The sequence below is a fragment of the Plecotus auritus genome (genome assembly GCF_963455305.1).
Source record: "Plecotus auritus genome assembly, chromosome: 5".
NCBI classification, from domain to species: domain Eukaryota; kingdom Metazoa; phylum Chordata; class Mammalia; order Chiroptera; family Vespertilionidae; genus Plecotus; species Plecotus auritus.
The window spans coordinates 50,040,750-50,055,677 of record NC_137776.1 but is presented as its reverse complement, the minus strand read 5'-3'; the positions used below and the strand labels follow the sequence as shown (position 1 = coordinate 50,055,677).

Below are 14,928 nucleotides of genomic sequence, written 5' to 3'. Positions count from 1 at the left end.
CTAGTGACCTAATAAATATTTGTGGAACAATTAAGTGGTGGTAGGATGTCATTGGCTGAAATAGAACTGATGAAAGGGAACCAAATTTCAGGGAAAATTAGAATTTTAATTTTAACATCAAAGGGAAAATAAAAAAATTAGTATTTCAGATAGAAGTGTCTGATTATACTTAATTTTTAAAACATTGAAGTGAATAATAAAGGCAAGATAAGCATAAATAATAAATGTCTCTTTTACTCATTTCTATTTTTTGTCGAAGTCATTGAAGAGATAATATATCATTTTATACCTTTTTTTTTTTAAAGGAATGGGAAATTCATGAAGTTAATTGAAATCTTACATATAAAAATCTTTTTTTTTTCTGTCTAGTAGTTTCTTTATTCATAGTTTGAAGCTAGAATCTGAAGTTATATTTTGATGTCTGAAAATCTATGAGGCATGACTTGGAATAAGAGATGGGTCTAATTGTACAACCAGGACAGGAGAAAAAGTGATGAGCATACTTAAAATTTTTGTTTTCATATGAGCCATGGGTTAAGCAACAGATAAAAATAACTTATTTGATAGTATAAGAGGAGGCCTACATTTTAGATGAATGATTATTGGTGTGGATATTGATGAAGAATAAGAATTTATCATTTAAAAATATTTTATCTTTTTGTAAAATGTAGTGGTAATTATTTATTTTAGAGTCAGAACAGTAGACATTTATTGATGTACTTATTCATGCAGAATTTTTACTGGTTATTTGAATGCATCACCATCTGACCTGCACCCCTCCTCCTGTTCCTGCTTCACTCTGTTCTATCCTAACCCTGGCTGGGACCCTATGGCAACCAGATTTTCTTTGCCAGAAATTTTAAATTTGAATAAAGGGACTTAGAAAGATAAACAGTGAATGAAGCTAAATAGTCCAACAACAGTACCCTTGAAAGATAGCCTGAGTTAGTGCTTCTAATATGCATCACCTAAGATTCTTTAGTTCAAACAGACAGTTTGGTTGCAAACCTGTGGTCTGTTTTCTCTGAAGTTCTACCCCTGGATGACTCAGCCTCAACCATTTTCCTTCCCTCCATGTGCACTCAAGATTCAGATTCCTGGGAGAGAGACCCTGGTTAGCCTAATTTGCATCATATGCACACCCCTGTGTTGGGCAGTATCTTGTGATAGGGCAACCCTATCAGACTTGTTTGTAGCAGGAAAAGAGGTTATTTTTGTTTCAAAAGAACTTGTAATACCATTAATATAAGAATGCAGATAAAGATGTTAGAAAAATGGAAAATAAAAAACACTGGTAGCCCATTACCTCCACATCTTACTTGCCCAACACATAGACATCTTTCTTCTCATTCACAGAGTTTCACTTCTTTCTGTATTCAAAATGAAGTAACAGTCGCATCACCTATATGAGGCTCGCGGCTTGCGAGCCACATGCGGCTCTTTGGCCCCTTGAGTGTGGCTCTTCCACAAAATACCACGGCCTGGGCGAGTCTGTTTTGAAGAAGTGGCGTTAGAAGAAGTTCAAGTTTAAAAAATTTGTCTTTCAAAAGAAATTTCAATTGTTGTACTGTTGATATTTGGCTCTGTTGACTAATGAGTTTGCCGACCACTGACCTATACAACCACAGGTGCATGTACCACTTTTCAAAATATGCAACCTGAAGTCACATTCAGTAGTATATCATCAGCCTCCCTGAATCTAGAGGCTCTGGCAGATGTTCATTCCTTTTGTGATTTTTTTTTGTACTCACACCCCAGTCATCTAGAAAATTTTAATTAGCACCTACTCACCCTGAATTCAATAGTAAGAGAAAGGGAAAAAGAATGAAAATTGTTGCAAAAATGTATGCCACAGAAAGCAAAAGTTACAACCAGTCCTAAAGCTGTAGTTAATATATAGTCAAATATATGACTTTCTTCTTTCACCTCCTTTGACTAGCATCTCGGCTGCTCTTGATAGGCACCAGTCAGGGTCAGTCCCTCCAGACAGTGTTGTGAGCCATTCCCTTTCTTCTCCTAGTGGTGTGGGTAACCTAGAATGGTTAGATGACATTTACTTTCTAATTCAGTGGAATCTGGTGGAGAATAGTACACAGCTTCCTTAGGAAGACAGAAATTAAAGACCGAATTCTTAGATGAAATCATGTAAGATGCCACAACCACCTTGAAACCCTGGTTTCCTAATCTGTGCATTTCCAGCTGTGAGAGAACAATCACTCCTATAAAAGAAGATTCTTTTATTAGAGTCCCTGTGGTGTGAGTTACTGGGTAGTTCACAGCCTAATCTAGCTAAGTATCAAGTTCAGTGAGGACAAACTGCCATTCCTTCCACTGATGGAAGAGTTCCAATATAATCAACGCATTATGGAATAGCAATTTTTGGAGTCCAGGGTTGGGCACTGAGTATTGGCAAATAGCATATTGTAGGCCCATATATTGTCCTTATTCTTACTTCCATGGTCACTTTATCCATGAACTTATTGATAAACACCAGATTAGCTACTTAGCCACTGCATTGAGTTAGATGGATTATGGCTGTAGATAATGTGAGATGATCACCGTAAGAGTTGCCTGCCATCTTTACGGTTTCTTAAGGTAATAGATTCATACTACATTTTATTTGTGTTAATGAAGTAGCATCTAGAAAAAATGAGTGCTGTTACCAATATTTTTATATCCCTGCAAACAATCAATAAAGTATATCCTGCAGGAAAATTGAACTAATTTGTCATTTTAAAAAAAAGTAAGCAAATTTATGAAGAGTTGTAGCCCCAGCACTTATGGATACAAAATATCTTAGCTTGAGGTATAAGAAGATTTTACATCTTCTAGGAAGGAGATCAATACTTTATAATCTAGATCAGGGGTGGGAAACATCAGACCCTTGGGCTGTATAAGGCCAGAGAAGTCAGGTGGTCAGACCCTGCCAAGGCATTAGGGGTTAGTTACTTAAATGTTTGACCGAATATAGCAGGCTAATTTTTTTTTTAAATATATTTTATTGATATTTTACAGAGAGGAAGGGAGAGGGATAGAGAGTTAGAAACATCGATGAGAGAGAAACATCGATCAGCTGCCTCCTGCACACCTCCTACAACCAAAGTACGTGCCCTTGACCGGAATCGAGCCTGGGACCTTCTATCCACTGAGCCAAACCGGTTTCGGCTAGCAGGCTAATTTTTAAGTTGATAGCTTGGTATGTCCCGAGAATGATGTTATAAATATCCAAATGGCCTTGACAGAAAAAAGGTCTCCTCCCCCTTCTCCCCCCGCTCTAGGTTATAAAGTATTGAAATAGAAATGAGTTAAAACTTTGACTTTCCCTAAAGAAAAAGCCAATGAATTATTTAGCTAAGAAAGGTCAAAAGTTGGTTTTAAGAAATGTATAACTGTTTAAAAGCATAAAACAAGTATATCTATATATATTTTTCATGCATGTTTAGTTATATTTACTATTTTTCTTTTAAAGTAATAACAAGTTTAAGTGTTTTAGGGTGCTTAATCTAAACCTTGCATCATATTTTAAATAGAAACAACATTAAAAATAGAAAATGGTAATTTTTAAAATACTATTTTGGTCATTTGTAAAATGGAAATGAGAAGAGTGTTAATAAAGAAAATAAGTCACATTTTTGGAGAGATTTTCCATTCTTTAAAAAAATCATTTTAAAAAATAAGTATTTTGTGTTAATGACTTAAATACATGAATATTTTTGGATAATGTTTTAGGCCTTGCTTATCCAAGAGTCAAGATGGAAGTTACCACACCTACTACAGTTGCCTGAGAATTATAATACCATTTTTCAGTACTACCACAGAAAAACCTGCAGTGTCTGCACCAAGGTTCCTAAAGATCCTGCTGTTTGCCTTGTTTGTGGCACTTTTGTATGCCTGAAAGGACTTTGCTGCAAGCAACAAAGTTACTGTGAATGTGTATTGGTAAGCATTAGTAAATAATAGCAATTTTATGAAAACTCAAAATTTCATATCACATGGATATGTGCTATATAGATACATATATATGGTCAAGCCAGCTCTAAAAGTTTAGGCTTTGAGTGAAATAATACATGTAAAGATTTCGTTCTTTTCTGTTCTTGTTTGTTTTTCTTCTTTTTAACCCAGTAAAAGGGTAAAGCAAAGCAAAGCACAACACCTGAGGCTTTGAGTAAAACCTTTCACAAGTACAATTTTCTTCCTCTTCCTACTCCCACTGTCCTTTACTGACACATACTTTTGAATGTTGTGCAACGAAACCACAGTTCATATATGCTAATGTAGATGCTAACCTCTGAATTAGGTTTGCATTGGCTTTTTTTGTGTGTGTGTGCCTGCTTATTTTTTTAATTTTTTTCTTTATTGATTAAGGAATTACATATGTGTCCTTATTGCCCCATTGTCCCCCCCACCCCTGCATTGACTTTTAATTGCTTTTCTAGGTAATCCTTACCCAAATTCCTCCTAATGTATTATTAATAACGTGTTAGAAATGAGATTGTAAATTTAACTTAGATAAAATCTTATTAAAAATTTTAAAAACATGCCTGTTTTATTTAGAAGAAATTTACTTAAGGGATTCTTGATTTTCTTATGTAAAGTCCATTTGATTATGAAGTTATTGGATATATTTTTTCTCTTTTAGCATTCTCAGAACTGCGGTGCTGGCACAGGAATTTTCCTCCTGGTCAACGCATCAGTGATCATCATCATCCGTGGGCACCGCTTCTGCCTGTGGGGCTCAGTGTACCTGGACGCGCATGGAGAGGAAGACCGGGATCTTAGGTGAGAGTGTGTGGTGTCACAGGTGTGTCACTGACATTTGGTCTGGTAAGAACAATGTGCCATTTCTAGCTTTGTAATAATAAAAGTTTTATATTAAGAAATTCTGACAGTCATTAATTTAGAGCTATTTCTAGTTTTTAAGCTATTTTCCTCATCAACCTGCTAAGGAAACATGAAATAAACCAAATTACTATGTGAAATTTTTGCCATGAAAATTCTGTTTTTAAAATTATGTATGAAATCTTTATTGTATTTTATTACTTTTAATACCTTTTCCCCCCTTTTTTTCCCTAGGCGAGGCAAGCCTCTCTACATTTGTAAGGAAAGATACAAAGTTCTTGAACAACAGTGGATCTCTCATACTTTTGATCACATCAATAAAAGATGGGGTCCACACTACAATGGGCTCTGACTCACCACCTCAGCACTGCATTATATTATCATTTTCATTAAGAATTTATCAACAATAAGCTTTAACTTAATTTGGGGGATTAATGCTTTTGCTGAGGGAAAAAAAGAAAACATACGTTATGAAGCCTTTCCAAAATTAGGTGCTTGGTAATCACATTAATGGTATAATAATTTTAAAAAGTATCTGGAGAACATAAGTTACAAGTTAAATCATTCTTTAGTGGTCATTTTAAAAATCTACAATTAATAAGAAGCACAATTTGACAAAATTATTTAAAACTGATTCTCCCAGCAATGCATATCAATGATTCATTGATACTTAGAGTGGGTGTGATTTATTTAAAGTTTTACTGCTTCTTTATATCTCTGTGTTAATTTGCATCTGCTAAACATAATGCATCTTTTCCCTCACCATTCTTGTGTTGATTTGAGATTTTTGCTGTATGTAATTAGAAAAAAAATGTAAAACATGATTTATGTGAAATATTGTATAGTAAAAGTTGGTTTAATAGTAGAACTTTAAAATGTTTTCTTATTGTGAGGAATCTGTTAAAGTTTAAGGCTTTGCTGAAAACTTAATTCATTCTCAGGAATTTCATAAATATTCTCCCCAGGTAAATAATTGAAATAATTGTAAAATAAGTAGATAGCTGCTGTTAATATAATACAGTACATTTTGGGAGATACATGAGTGCTTGGGGGAGGGAGTCCTTAAAATCAAAATTTTCCATTTCAGTTGGTTGAATTACTGGAGGTAGTAACAAATAGATTTGACTATAAAATTAAGTTTTAAGAGCATACTCATAGCAGATTTTGAATCTGCTCATGCTGGTCTTTTATTACCAACCACACTTTTTTTTTTAAATGACTGGATTGGAAATGCTCAGACTTCCCCACAAATGAAGCATAGTTTTGGAACTTTCCTTTCAGCTCAAGAGCTTCATCTATATATTTGTGCAATGTAATCACTGCTATTTCTGCTTGGTTTCCTAAAAGGGGAGGAAAAGGCTCAGTGGTGAGGACCCTCATGAATGAGCCTCACATCTGCATTCTTCTTAAATGCTGTTGTGAAAAGCAATTTATGTTTGTAAGGTTTTTAAGTCAGAATGGGAATGATTGAGCTAAACTCTATTAGAACAGAAGGAAGATTACAGAAAAGCATGTTATATATTGCTGCCGTTTTTTCTTCTTCCAAATAATTAAGTTGATGATTATTTCATACTTAGTGCTATCAAGCAATTCCAGATACTTTGAACTGAACATGGCTTGTTATATAAAATTACATTTTTACATATAAAAATAACCTAAAAAAACATCTAGTGATAAAATATAAAAATAAAGTCAGACCTAGCTTCTAAAAATCATGAATGACATGATATTACAGAATATGCAAGTGGACATTAAATGATGGCCTTGGTTAAAATAGAGAGAGCAGAACAGTACATATTCAAATGTGTTCAAAAAGTCAAAAAATTACCTATAGCTCTACAATAAAATACATGGAAATAGCTTGCTATTTTTATATACATTTCCAAAATATTAAGATAACTTTCTGAAAGATTAGAATGATTCTGTTTAACTAAATAGCTGTCCTTTCCAACTCATTGCTACTTTTTACAATAATGTATCATAAGTTCAGCCTGTCATATTTTTTCGCATCAGTCATTATGAATACCAGACCATTTGTAAGTGTGGTTGAAGAGAAAAATGCTAATTTACATCTCTAGTAAATACTGTTTCAGGATTCATGAACTTGAATAATTCTACAGTTTGAAACTCTGATGCTATATATACATGGTATAATGTATTCAGACTTTGATTACTACATATTTAAAATGGAATGTTTTATGGTTGTGCATATGGATGTGAAGTGAAAATATTAGCCTTAACATTAAAATTTTGGTTTGATAGTGTTTATTTTGATATTGGTGAATTAGTCACCAATAAATTTTTAAAAAGCACTTGGTTGAAAATTGTACTTGAATTCATACATGCATGCTGCTAAACTAGAACTTTAATTTCCTCCCATAACTTTTTAAAGTACCATTTATAAATCCACTTTTAAAAATAACAGGTCCAAGTTAGAGTGCTGTGTGTATATTATTCAAAAAATGTACTGGTGTGATACCTTGTATGAATGATCATTTAAATACAGTACATTACTGTAGAAGCTAAATCAATCTTTATAATTAAGCAGAAATTATAAACCTAGGAATAATCAACATTGTAAGATATGTTAATAAAAACCTACTGTCATTTGGTTTGTGAAAGGTCCTTAAAATGTTTAATGTTTACATGTTTTTTCAAAGATATTGACAATAATGTATGTAAGTGAGCACGGCTCAAAAGATGAAAGCATAACAACTAATAATTGCTTTAAGGTAGAGTTTAAGTGTAAAGGGTTTGTTTTTTTCTTTTCTTTTTTATTTTGAGAGCTAGTTCCTATTTCTGCTATCCTGTGTTAAAATTAATGCAAAGCCTTTGCTAAGTATATGTGTTTTGGAAAGGAGTGGGGAGAAGAAAATGGTTGTGCAGATCTGAGGAACACTGCTATGGTCCTTGCTTTCTGAAAATTCCCAGCTGGACTTCAGAAATCTGAAGTGATTTGTGATAATGGTCTTTTTGAATGGTCTGTGGTGTTGTTTGAATTGACAGTCCTCATCCCTACCCCTCCATCCTGGAGCTCACCAGCCAATCATCACCAGCCAGTTAGGAATCCATTTATGTTTACAAACCTTTCTGCTTTTTGTGTTTTGATATTTATTGATTTCTTTGACCTAGAAAAAAAGCTGACAGAAGCACTGAAAGCTTGGAGGGAACAACAGCACGAGACGAGATGTGGCCCAGGAGTCTCTTGAGTCCTCTACAGAATTGTCATTGCTAATTCTCAAGTTCCCTTTCTTGGCTCCTATTTGAGATGTTGACAACAACAAAATCCAAAACAATGCAACATAATTTTAACCACTAGAATCACCAAGACAATATACATTTATTGTAGCGTGGGGTTATGCCTGACATTTGACAATTAGTGGGAGAGCAGAAGACTTGTTACTGTCTCAGTCCCATTCACAGCACATAGTCCTTTCTTCTATCTTTATGATCTGACTGGATCAAACTCATCAGGGGTGAGCTGGAGTGGGCAGAAGATTGGCAACATCATCACTTCTCGATTTGTCAACTTCAGGCTCCCTTGATAATGAGGTCTATCAAGTATTGAAGAGCTGTACCATCTTAGTGTGCAGTAATCTAGCAGTGGAGTGGATTCCACTCCAGCTGATGCAACACAATGAAGAAGCATAGTGATACCGTGAGTGAGTTAAGTTAATATGAAATACGACAATACCAAGATTGATGTAGCAGAGCTCAAGAGCAGGCCAGAGAAGTGGGTTCAAGAGCACAGATAAATGCTTCAGTTTGAGAGGAAGGAATAGGGACAAGAGAAAGAAAAGTTTAGAGGAAGGAAAGGAATCCTATCCATTTCCCTCTTACCTCAGTGACAGAGTAGCAGGATCATCTGTTGAGAGTGAGCAAGTGTAGAATAATTTGGGGACTTGAGGTAAGTGGTAAAAGTTTAGACATATGGTAGGCGAGAATAGGCTGGGAATAAGGAGAAGCACCACAGAAGTCATATTGAGGGTCCAGTAGGGTTAGAAGCCATATTTTAATGGAGCCAATTAGAAAGGTTTTGTGACTTTATGAAGCCCCTGAGCCCAGCAGTCTAGGACCCAAAGGGTAGAAATTAGACTGCTAAATTCATGTTTTGGGGATTTGAGAGGTGAGTACAATGTAAGGTAGTAAGAAATTTGGGGGTGCTAATTGAAATGAGTGTAGGGTCCATGTGGGATAAATTGAAGGGTATAATATTATAAATCACAAGATTTAATGTAAGCTTTCAAAGTTTTCTTTCAAAATTATGAAAATTGCTTTAGTGTTGAAGCATTAAAATTCACTTATTTAGTAAATTTTTTTTTGTCTCCTTCTATGTGCCATGCCTTGTGTAAATACTGGAAATACAATGGAAAAGAAGCCAGACAGTCCCTTCTCTCAGCTTTTTGTGTAATTCTACAAGTGGTGTGTGTAGGGGGTGTTGGGAGCAATGGAATATAGGGTACTAAAGAAGGCACCTCTAACCAGACTTGGGAGTGTGAGGAGGCTTTCAGGGGTAGAGATGTCTAAAGATGATCCCCAAATACAGTGTAGGAGATGCCTGGGTGAAAGGGAAGGTGTGGGGAATACTGTTTTAGGCAGGTGAAGAGAATCATTTGCAAGATTCAGAGTTGAGTGAGAATCTGTAGTTAAAGACCTGAAAGGGAATAATTTTGACTCTAATATTGGTGCTTTTGAGAGAGAAGTAAAATCTAAATTACAAAGGATTTTGTAAGTCTTCCAAGAGTTTTAGACTCTTTAGAGAGCAGTGGGAAGCCATCAGATTTGCATTTTAGTAAAGTGAGTCCAGCTGCACTGTGGAGAAAATCCCAGAGTGGGAAGACTTGCCTGGGTCTCTGTTGAAAGAATCTAGACACAACATAATTGTTGGCTCAACTAGGGCAGTTGTGGTGGACACAACATAATAGTTGGCTTAACTAGGGCAGTTGTGGTGGATAATAGCAGAAGAGAATTGACAGAATTCAATAGGGTAAGGGAGAGCAAGGAATATTAAGTGCCTACTGTGTGCCAGATGCTAAGCTAAATGCTGAGGATACCACAATGAACAAGACAGAATGTTAGTATCTCTCCCTGCAGTCTAGTGAAAACAGCACTCTATAGGTAAATGGATGTTATCAGCAAGTTAGGCAGGGGGCTATGGGAACCAATGGGCAGGCAGGATACACTCCAGAAACTGAATGGATCTTTAGAATATCATACTAAGTTAAATAAGTCAGATGGGAAAGGACAAAACCATATGCTTTCACTCATGGAATATAAAAAAAGTGACTAGAACAAACTCATAGATACAACAGATTGGTGGTTACAGAGGGGAAAGAGGGTGGGGAAGATAAAGTGGGTTAAGGGGGTCAAATACACTGAGTGGCCAGATTATTATGATCTCTGAACGCATAATAACCTGGCCACTCCGGGTATATCCTATATAATAAAAGGCTAATATGCAAATTGTCCCCTCAACCAGGAATTCAACCAGTAGGCAGGCCAGCCAACCACCTGTGTCCCCTCCCCCTGGCCAGGCTGGCCGGACCCTACCCATGCACGAATTCATGCACCGGGCCTCTAATGTACACACACACACACACACACACACACACTGAGTGGCCAGATTATTGTGCATTCAGAGATCATAAAGATCTTAATAATCTGGCCTCTCTGTATATGCTAACAAGGAAACAACTTCAGATGGGGAGCGTGTGATAGAGTACACAGATGTCAAATTATAATATTGTGTACCTGAAAATTACATAATGTTATTACCCAGTGTTGCCCCAATAAAGAAAAAGAAAGAAACTGAAAGAAGTACAGTACAGTTGAAGCATTGAAAGTGGAAGGGTGTGGTGGTTGTGGCAGGATATGATGCAGGAAAGATAGGCTCGAATCAGATCATGCATAGCCTCGAGCCATGTTAAGGATTTTTATCTTTGTCCTAAGGGCAACAGGAAGTCATTGTAAGAGATTAAGTAGGGCAGTGAGTGTTCAGATTGCAATATTAAAATGATCATTATGGCCTCAGTTTAGAGCAATGGTCAGCAAACATTTTCTACAAAACATAACAATCATTCAACTTTGCCATTGTAATGCAAAAGCATCCACAGGCATATGTGGCTTCTAGTATCCTATATAATAAAGAGGTAATATGCAAATTGACCATCACTCCAACACACAAGATGGCCGCCCCATGTGGTCAAAGATGGCTGGCAGGGGAGGGCAGTTGGGAGGGATCAGGCCAGCAGGGGAGGGCAGTTAGGGGCGACCAGGCCTTTAGGGGAGAGCAGTTAGGGGTGACCGGGCCGGCAGAGGAGGGCAGTTAGGGGTGACTGGGCCTGCAGGGGAGGACATTTGGGAGGGGACCCAGGCCTACTGGGGAGGGTAGTTGGGGGGCGGGGACCAGGCCTGCAGGGAGGGCAGTTAGGGGTGACCGGGCCAGCAGGGGAAGGCAGTTAGGGGTTACCAGGCCGGCAGGGGAGGGCAGTTAGGGGCAATCGGGCTGACAGGGGAGCAGTTAGGCATTGATCAGACTGGCAGGGGAGTGGTTAGGGGATGATCAGGCTGGCAGGCAGAAGCAGTTAGGGGCAATCAGGCAGGCAGGCAGGTGAACGGTTGGGAGCCAGCAGTCCTGGATTGTGAGAGGGATGTCCAGCTGCCCATTTGTGAGAGGGATGTCCAACTGCCCATTTGTGAGAGGGATCCCAGATTGGAGAGGGTGCACGTTGGGCTGAGGGACACCCCCACACACACACGAATTTTGTGCACCGGGCCTCTAGTTGGCAAATAAAGAGATTCAGACTATGTTAGATATCTACTCCTGGTTAACAAATTACCCTAAAATGAATGCAATAAAATAATATTCATTACATTACAGTCTGTGGGCCAGGAATCCAGGAGTAGCTTAGCTGAGTGATTCTGGCTCAGAGTCTTACTAGGCTGTAATTAAAGCAGCCGTGGGCAAACTACAGCCCGCGGGCCGGATCCGTCTGTTCTATCCGGTTCTCTTGCTCTCCCCTCCGCTCCTTTACTTTGAATTTATATTAGTTCACACAAACACTCCATCCATGCTTTTGTTCCGGCCCTCCGGTCCAGTTTAAGAACCCATTGTGGCCCTCGAGTCAAAAAGTTTGCCCACCCCTGAATTAAAGTCTCAGCTGGGCCACAGTCATCTGAGGCTTGACAGGCTGGAGGATTTGCTTTCAAATTCACTTGTGGTTTCTTGCCATGTGGGCTCTCCATAGAGCTGCTAACAACACAGCAACTGATTTCCCCAGGACAAGTGATCCAAGAGAGGGAGAGACAGAACACACACAAAAAAACATACCCAAGATGAAAGCCCCAGTATCTATTTAAAGTTTTGTTGTTGTTGTTGATTTTGAGAGAGAGAGAAATATTGATGTGAAAGCAGAATATAGATTGGCTGCCTCCTGCATGCCTCCCAGGGATCAAGCCTGCAACCCAGGCCTGTACTTGACCTGGAATTGAACCAACCCTTCAGTGCATGGAACTGCACCCAACCAAGTGAGCCACAATAGCCAGGGCAAGTATCCTTTATTTACAAAATTTCCCCCCCAGTGTCTTTTATAACCTAATCTGGAAGTGGCATATTACTTCTGTCATACATACCAACCCTGGTACAATGTAGGAGGGGTTTACACAAGAAAAACTTTTTTAACAGCCTGCTATTCACAAAAACTTGCCTTAGATATTAGGTATGATATAAAGTGGAGAACCCAGCTCATAATTTTGGAGTGCCTACTCTGAGTGAGGAGACATTGTGCTTGGCATTTTATCCACATTATCTTGTTTAATTCTTACAGCAACTCTTATTGGACAGACAGTATTTTCCTCATTTTACTGATGAAGAAATTAGGCTCAGAGAGGACAATTGGTGCAATGCCACATGTCAGTACATATCAGAGTTGGAATTCAAATCTAGTTTAACTCTAAAACTCATTGTTTTTCTTCAATATTTTGCTAGATCAAAAAATGATGAGGGTGGCTGCAGTGTTAGAAATGTACATGAGCTATATTTCTAGGCAACCTTAAATAATAGTTAGAATAAAGTGCCCATGAGAATGCCAAGGAGAATTCATTCCATCTGGTCAATCAAAGAAGGCTCAGCTAAGAAGGTGGCTCTGAAAGAGGTCTGGAAGGATGCATAGGATTTTATCAAGCAGGTCAAGGGTGTAGGACCATCTGGGCTGATTAAAACATGGCAGAAGCAAAGGCAGGGTGGCTCTAGAGCACACACTGTATGTACCCTTGGGAATGGAGCTCTTGAGATGCCGAAGGACGGAGTTTTGACTTTATAAGTGATGAGTCATCCCAGGTGGTTGAGCAGGGGAGTGATGCCTCCACTGTGGCGCTGAGGGGAAGAATGCAGTGGCACTGTGAAGGGGAGGCTGCATTGTCATTTTAGTCCACATGAAAAATAATCAGGATCTGAGGGGAATAAAGAACGAGGCAACCACAGAAAGGTGCTCAAAAGCTCCATCTATTGCACGCTGGAAGTGACAGAGGGGAGGCAGAGGGGAGACTCTGGAGGTACTGAGGCCTATATACTGAGTGACTGAGCAGGTCATGATTTTAGTCTCTACTGTAGGGAACACGGCGGAGTACAATTTTTGTTAGAATACAGAGTTGAATTTGGGACAGTTCTAGGGTGCTCATGACATACAGGTGGAGCTACCTTGTCTGGAGCCAGAGATGCAAACTTGGGATGATTTTCATGAGGCCATGGGCATAAGATACCATGAGAGAGGGCAGAGGACAGAGTCTCTTTTATGAGTCCATTTATGAGTACATGAGGTGTATGGTGACTTGTTAGATTAGGCAGGCCAATGCCACTGACTAAGGGACTTAAAGATTGAATGTAGTTTGTCTCAGTGACTAAGAGGCCAGAGAGTGAGTGAAGGGCCAGGTTGGGGGAATGCGGGACAAGAGATAAGGAAGGTTGTGCAGAAAAGATCTGGGGACAATGTAGCAGGAACAATTTTAATGTCTTTTTAAAGAGTTTTGCTTCTCAGGGGAAACACCAGCAGTGGCGGGAGGTCCCTAACCAAAATTCCCTGACACACTGGAGAGCCTGGCTTAGTGGCAGTTAAGGGACAGTCATCTTTCATCTGACTTCTCCGCACACACCATGTCTTAAATCAGTCGTCGGCAAACTCATTAGTCAACAGAGCCTCAGTTTGCCGACCACTGTCTTAAATGCTCCCAGACTGAGCTTTAAATTGTTATCTTCCTATAAAGCAAACTGGACTATAAAGGGGAACAAGAGGTAGCTATCATGGTGATGGCATTGTTCTGTATTTGATGGCAGTAGTGGTTACATAATTCCACTCGTGATAAAATGATAGAACTACACACACGTTTTACCAATGCATTGTTTCCTAGTTTTGATATTGGACTATGGTTCTGTAAGAAATAAAAATGAAGGAAACTGAGTAAAGAACATAGGCTTGTCTCTGTATTATTTTTGCAACTTCCTGTAAGGCTATAATTATTTCAAAATAAAAAGATTTTAAAAAGGCAGGTGAGTCTGTAGAGTTCAACTCTCTTTGATATCTTTGGTTTTGACCTGTTGACTGATAACAAATATGAGGCCTTTGTCAATGCCCCTTAATTGTTTTTAACCATCAAACTTGAAGGTTTTATTTTTCTTGGTTTCAGTTCTTTTTGTTCCCAGATTTAACTGGCTTGTCTCCAATTCCAACAATACTCTGTCTCCACCAGTATACTTATTTCACCATTTGGAAAAAGATAGAAAGATATATGATAGAAAAGATATGCCTACAGATGGCCACATATGTAGGTTTATAGGACAGAGATTGTCAGTCAAGGGGTTTAACAATGGCCAAATGGGCTTTAAAAAAAACTCATCCATCCACCATGTTTTTATCTCTAGCATTTCTTTTTGGTCCTTTTAAAGGATTTCTATCTCTGTGTGTACATTGCCCATCTGTTCTTGCATGCTGTCTACTTTATCCATTAGCATATTAATCATAGTTACTTTCAATCCTAAGTCTGATCATTCCAGCATCCCACCTATCTGGTTCTGATGCTTGCTCTGACCTTTCT

General features: G+C 38.2%; 1 protein-coding gene across 1 annotated transcript in view; it reads left to right on the top strand.

Moving 5' to 3' along the window:
• The window catches only part of UBR3 (ubiquitin protein ligase E3 component n-recognin 3), a 185,655-nt gene extending 178,195 nt beyond the window's left edge, over nucleotides 1-7,460 (top strand). The window contains 3 exon segments of the mRNA XM_080667973.1: nucleotides 3,730-3,939; nucleotides 4,640-4,779; nucleotides 5,074-7,460. Coding sequence (XP_080524099.1) covers nucleotides 3,730-3,939; nucleotides 4,640-4,779; nucleotides 5,074-5,191 — 468 coding nt within the window. The 3' untranslated portion in view covers nucleotides 5,192-7,460.
• The last annotated feature ends 7,468 nt before the right edge of the window (nucleotides 7,461-14,928 follow it).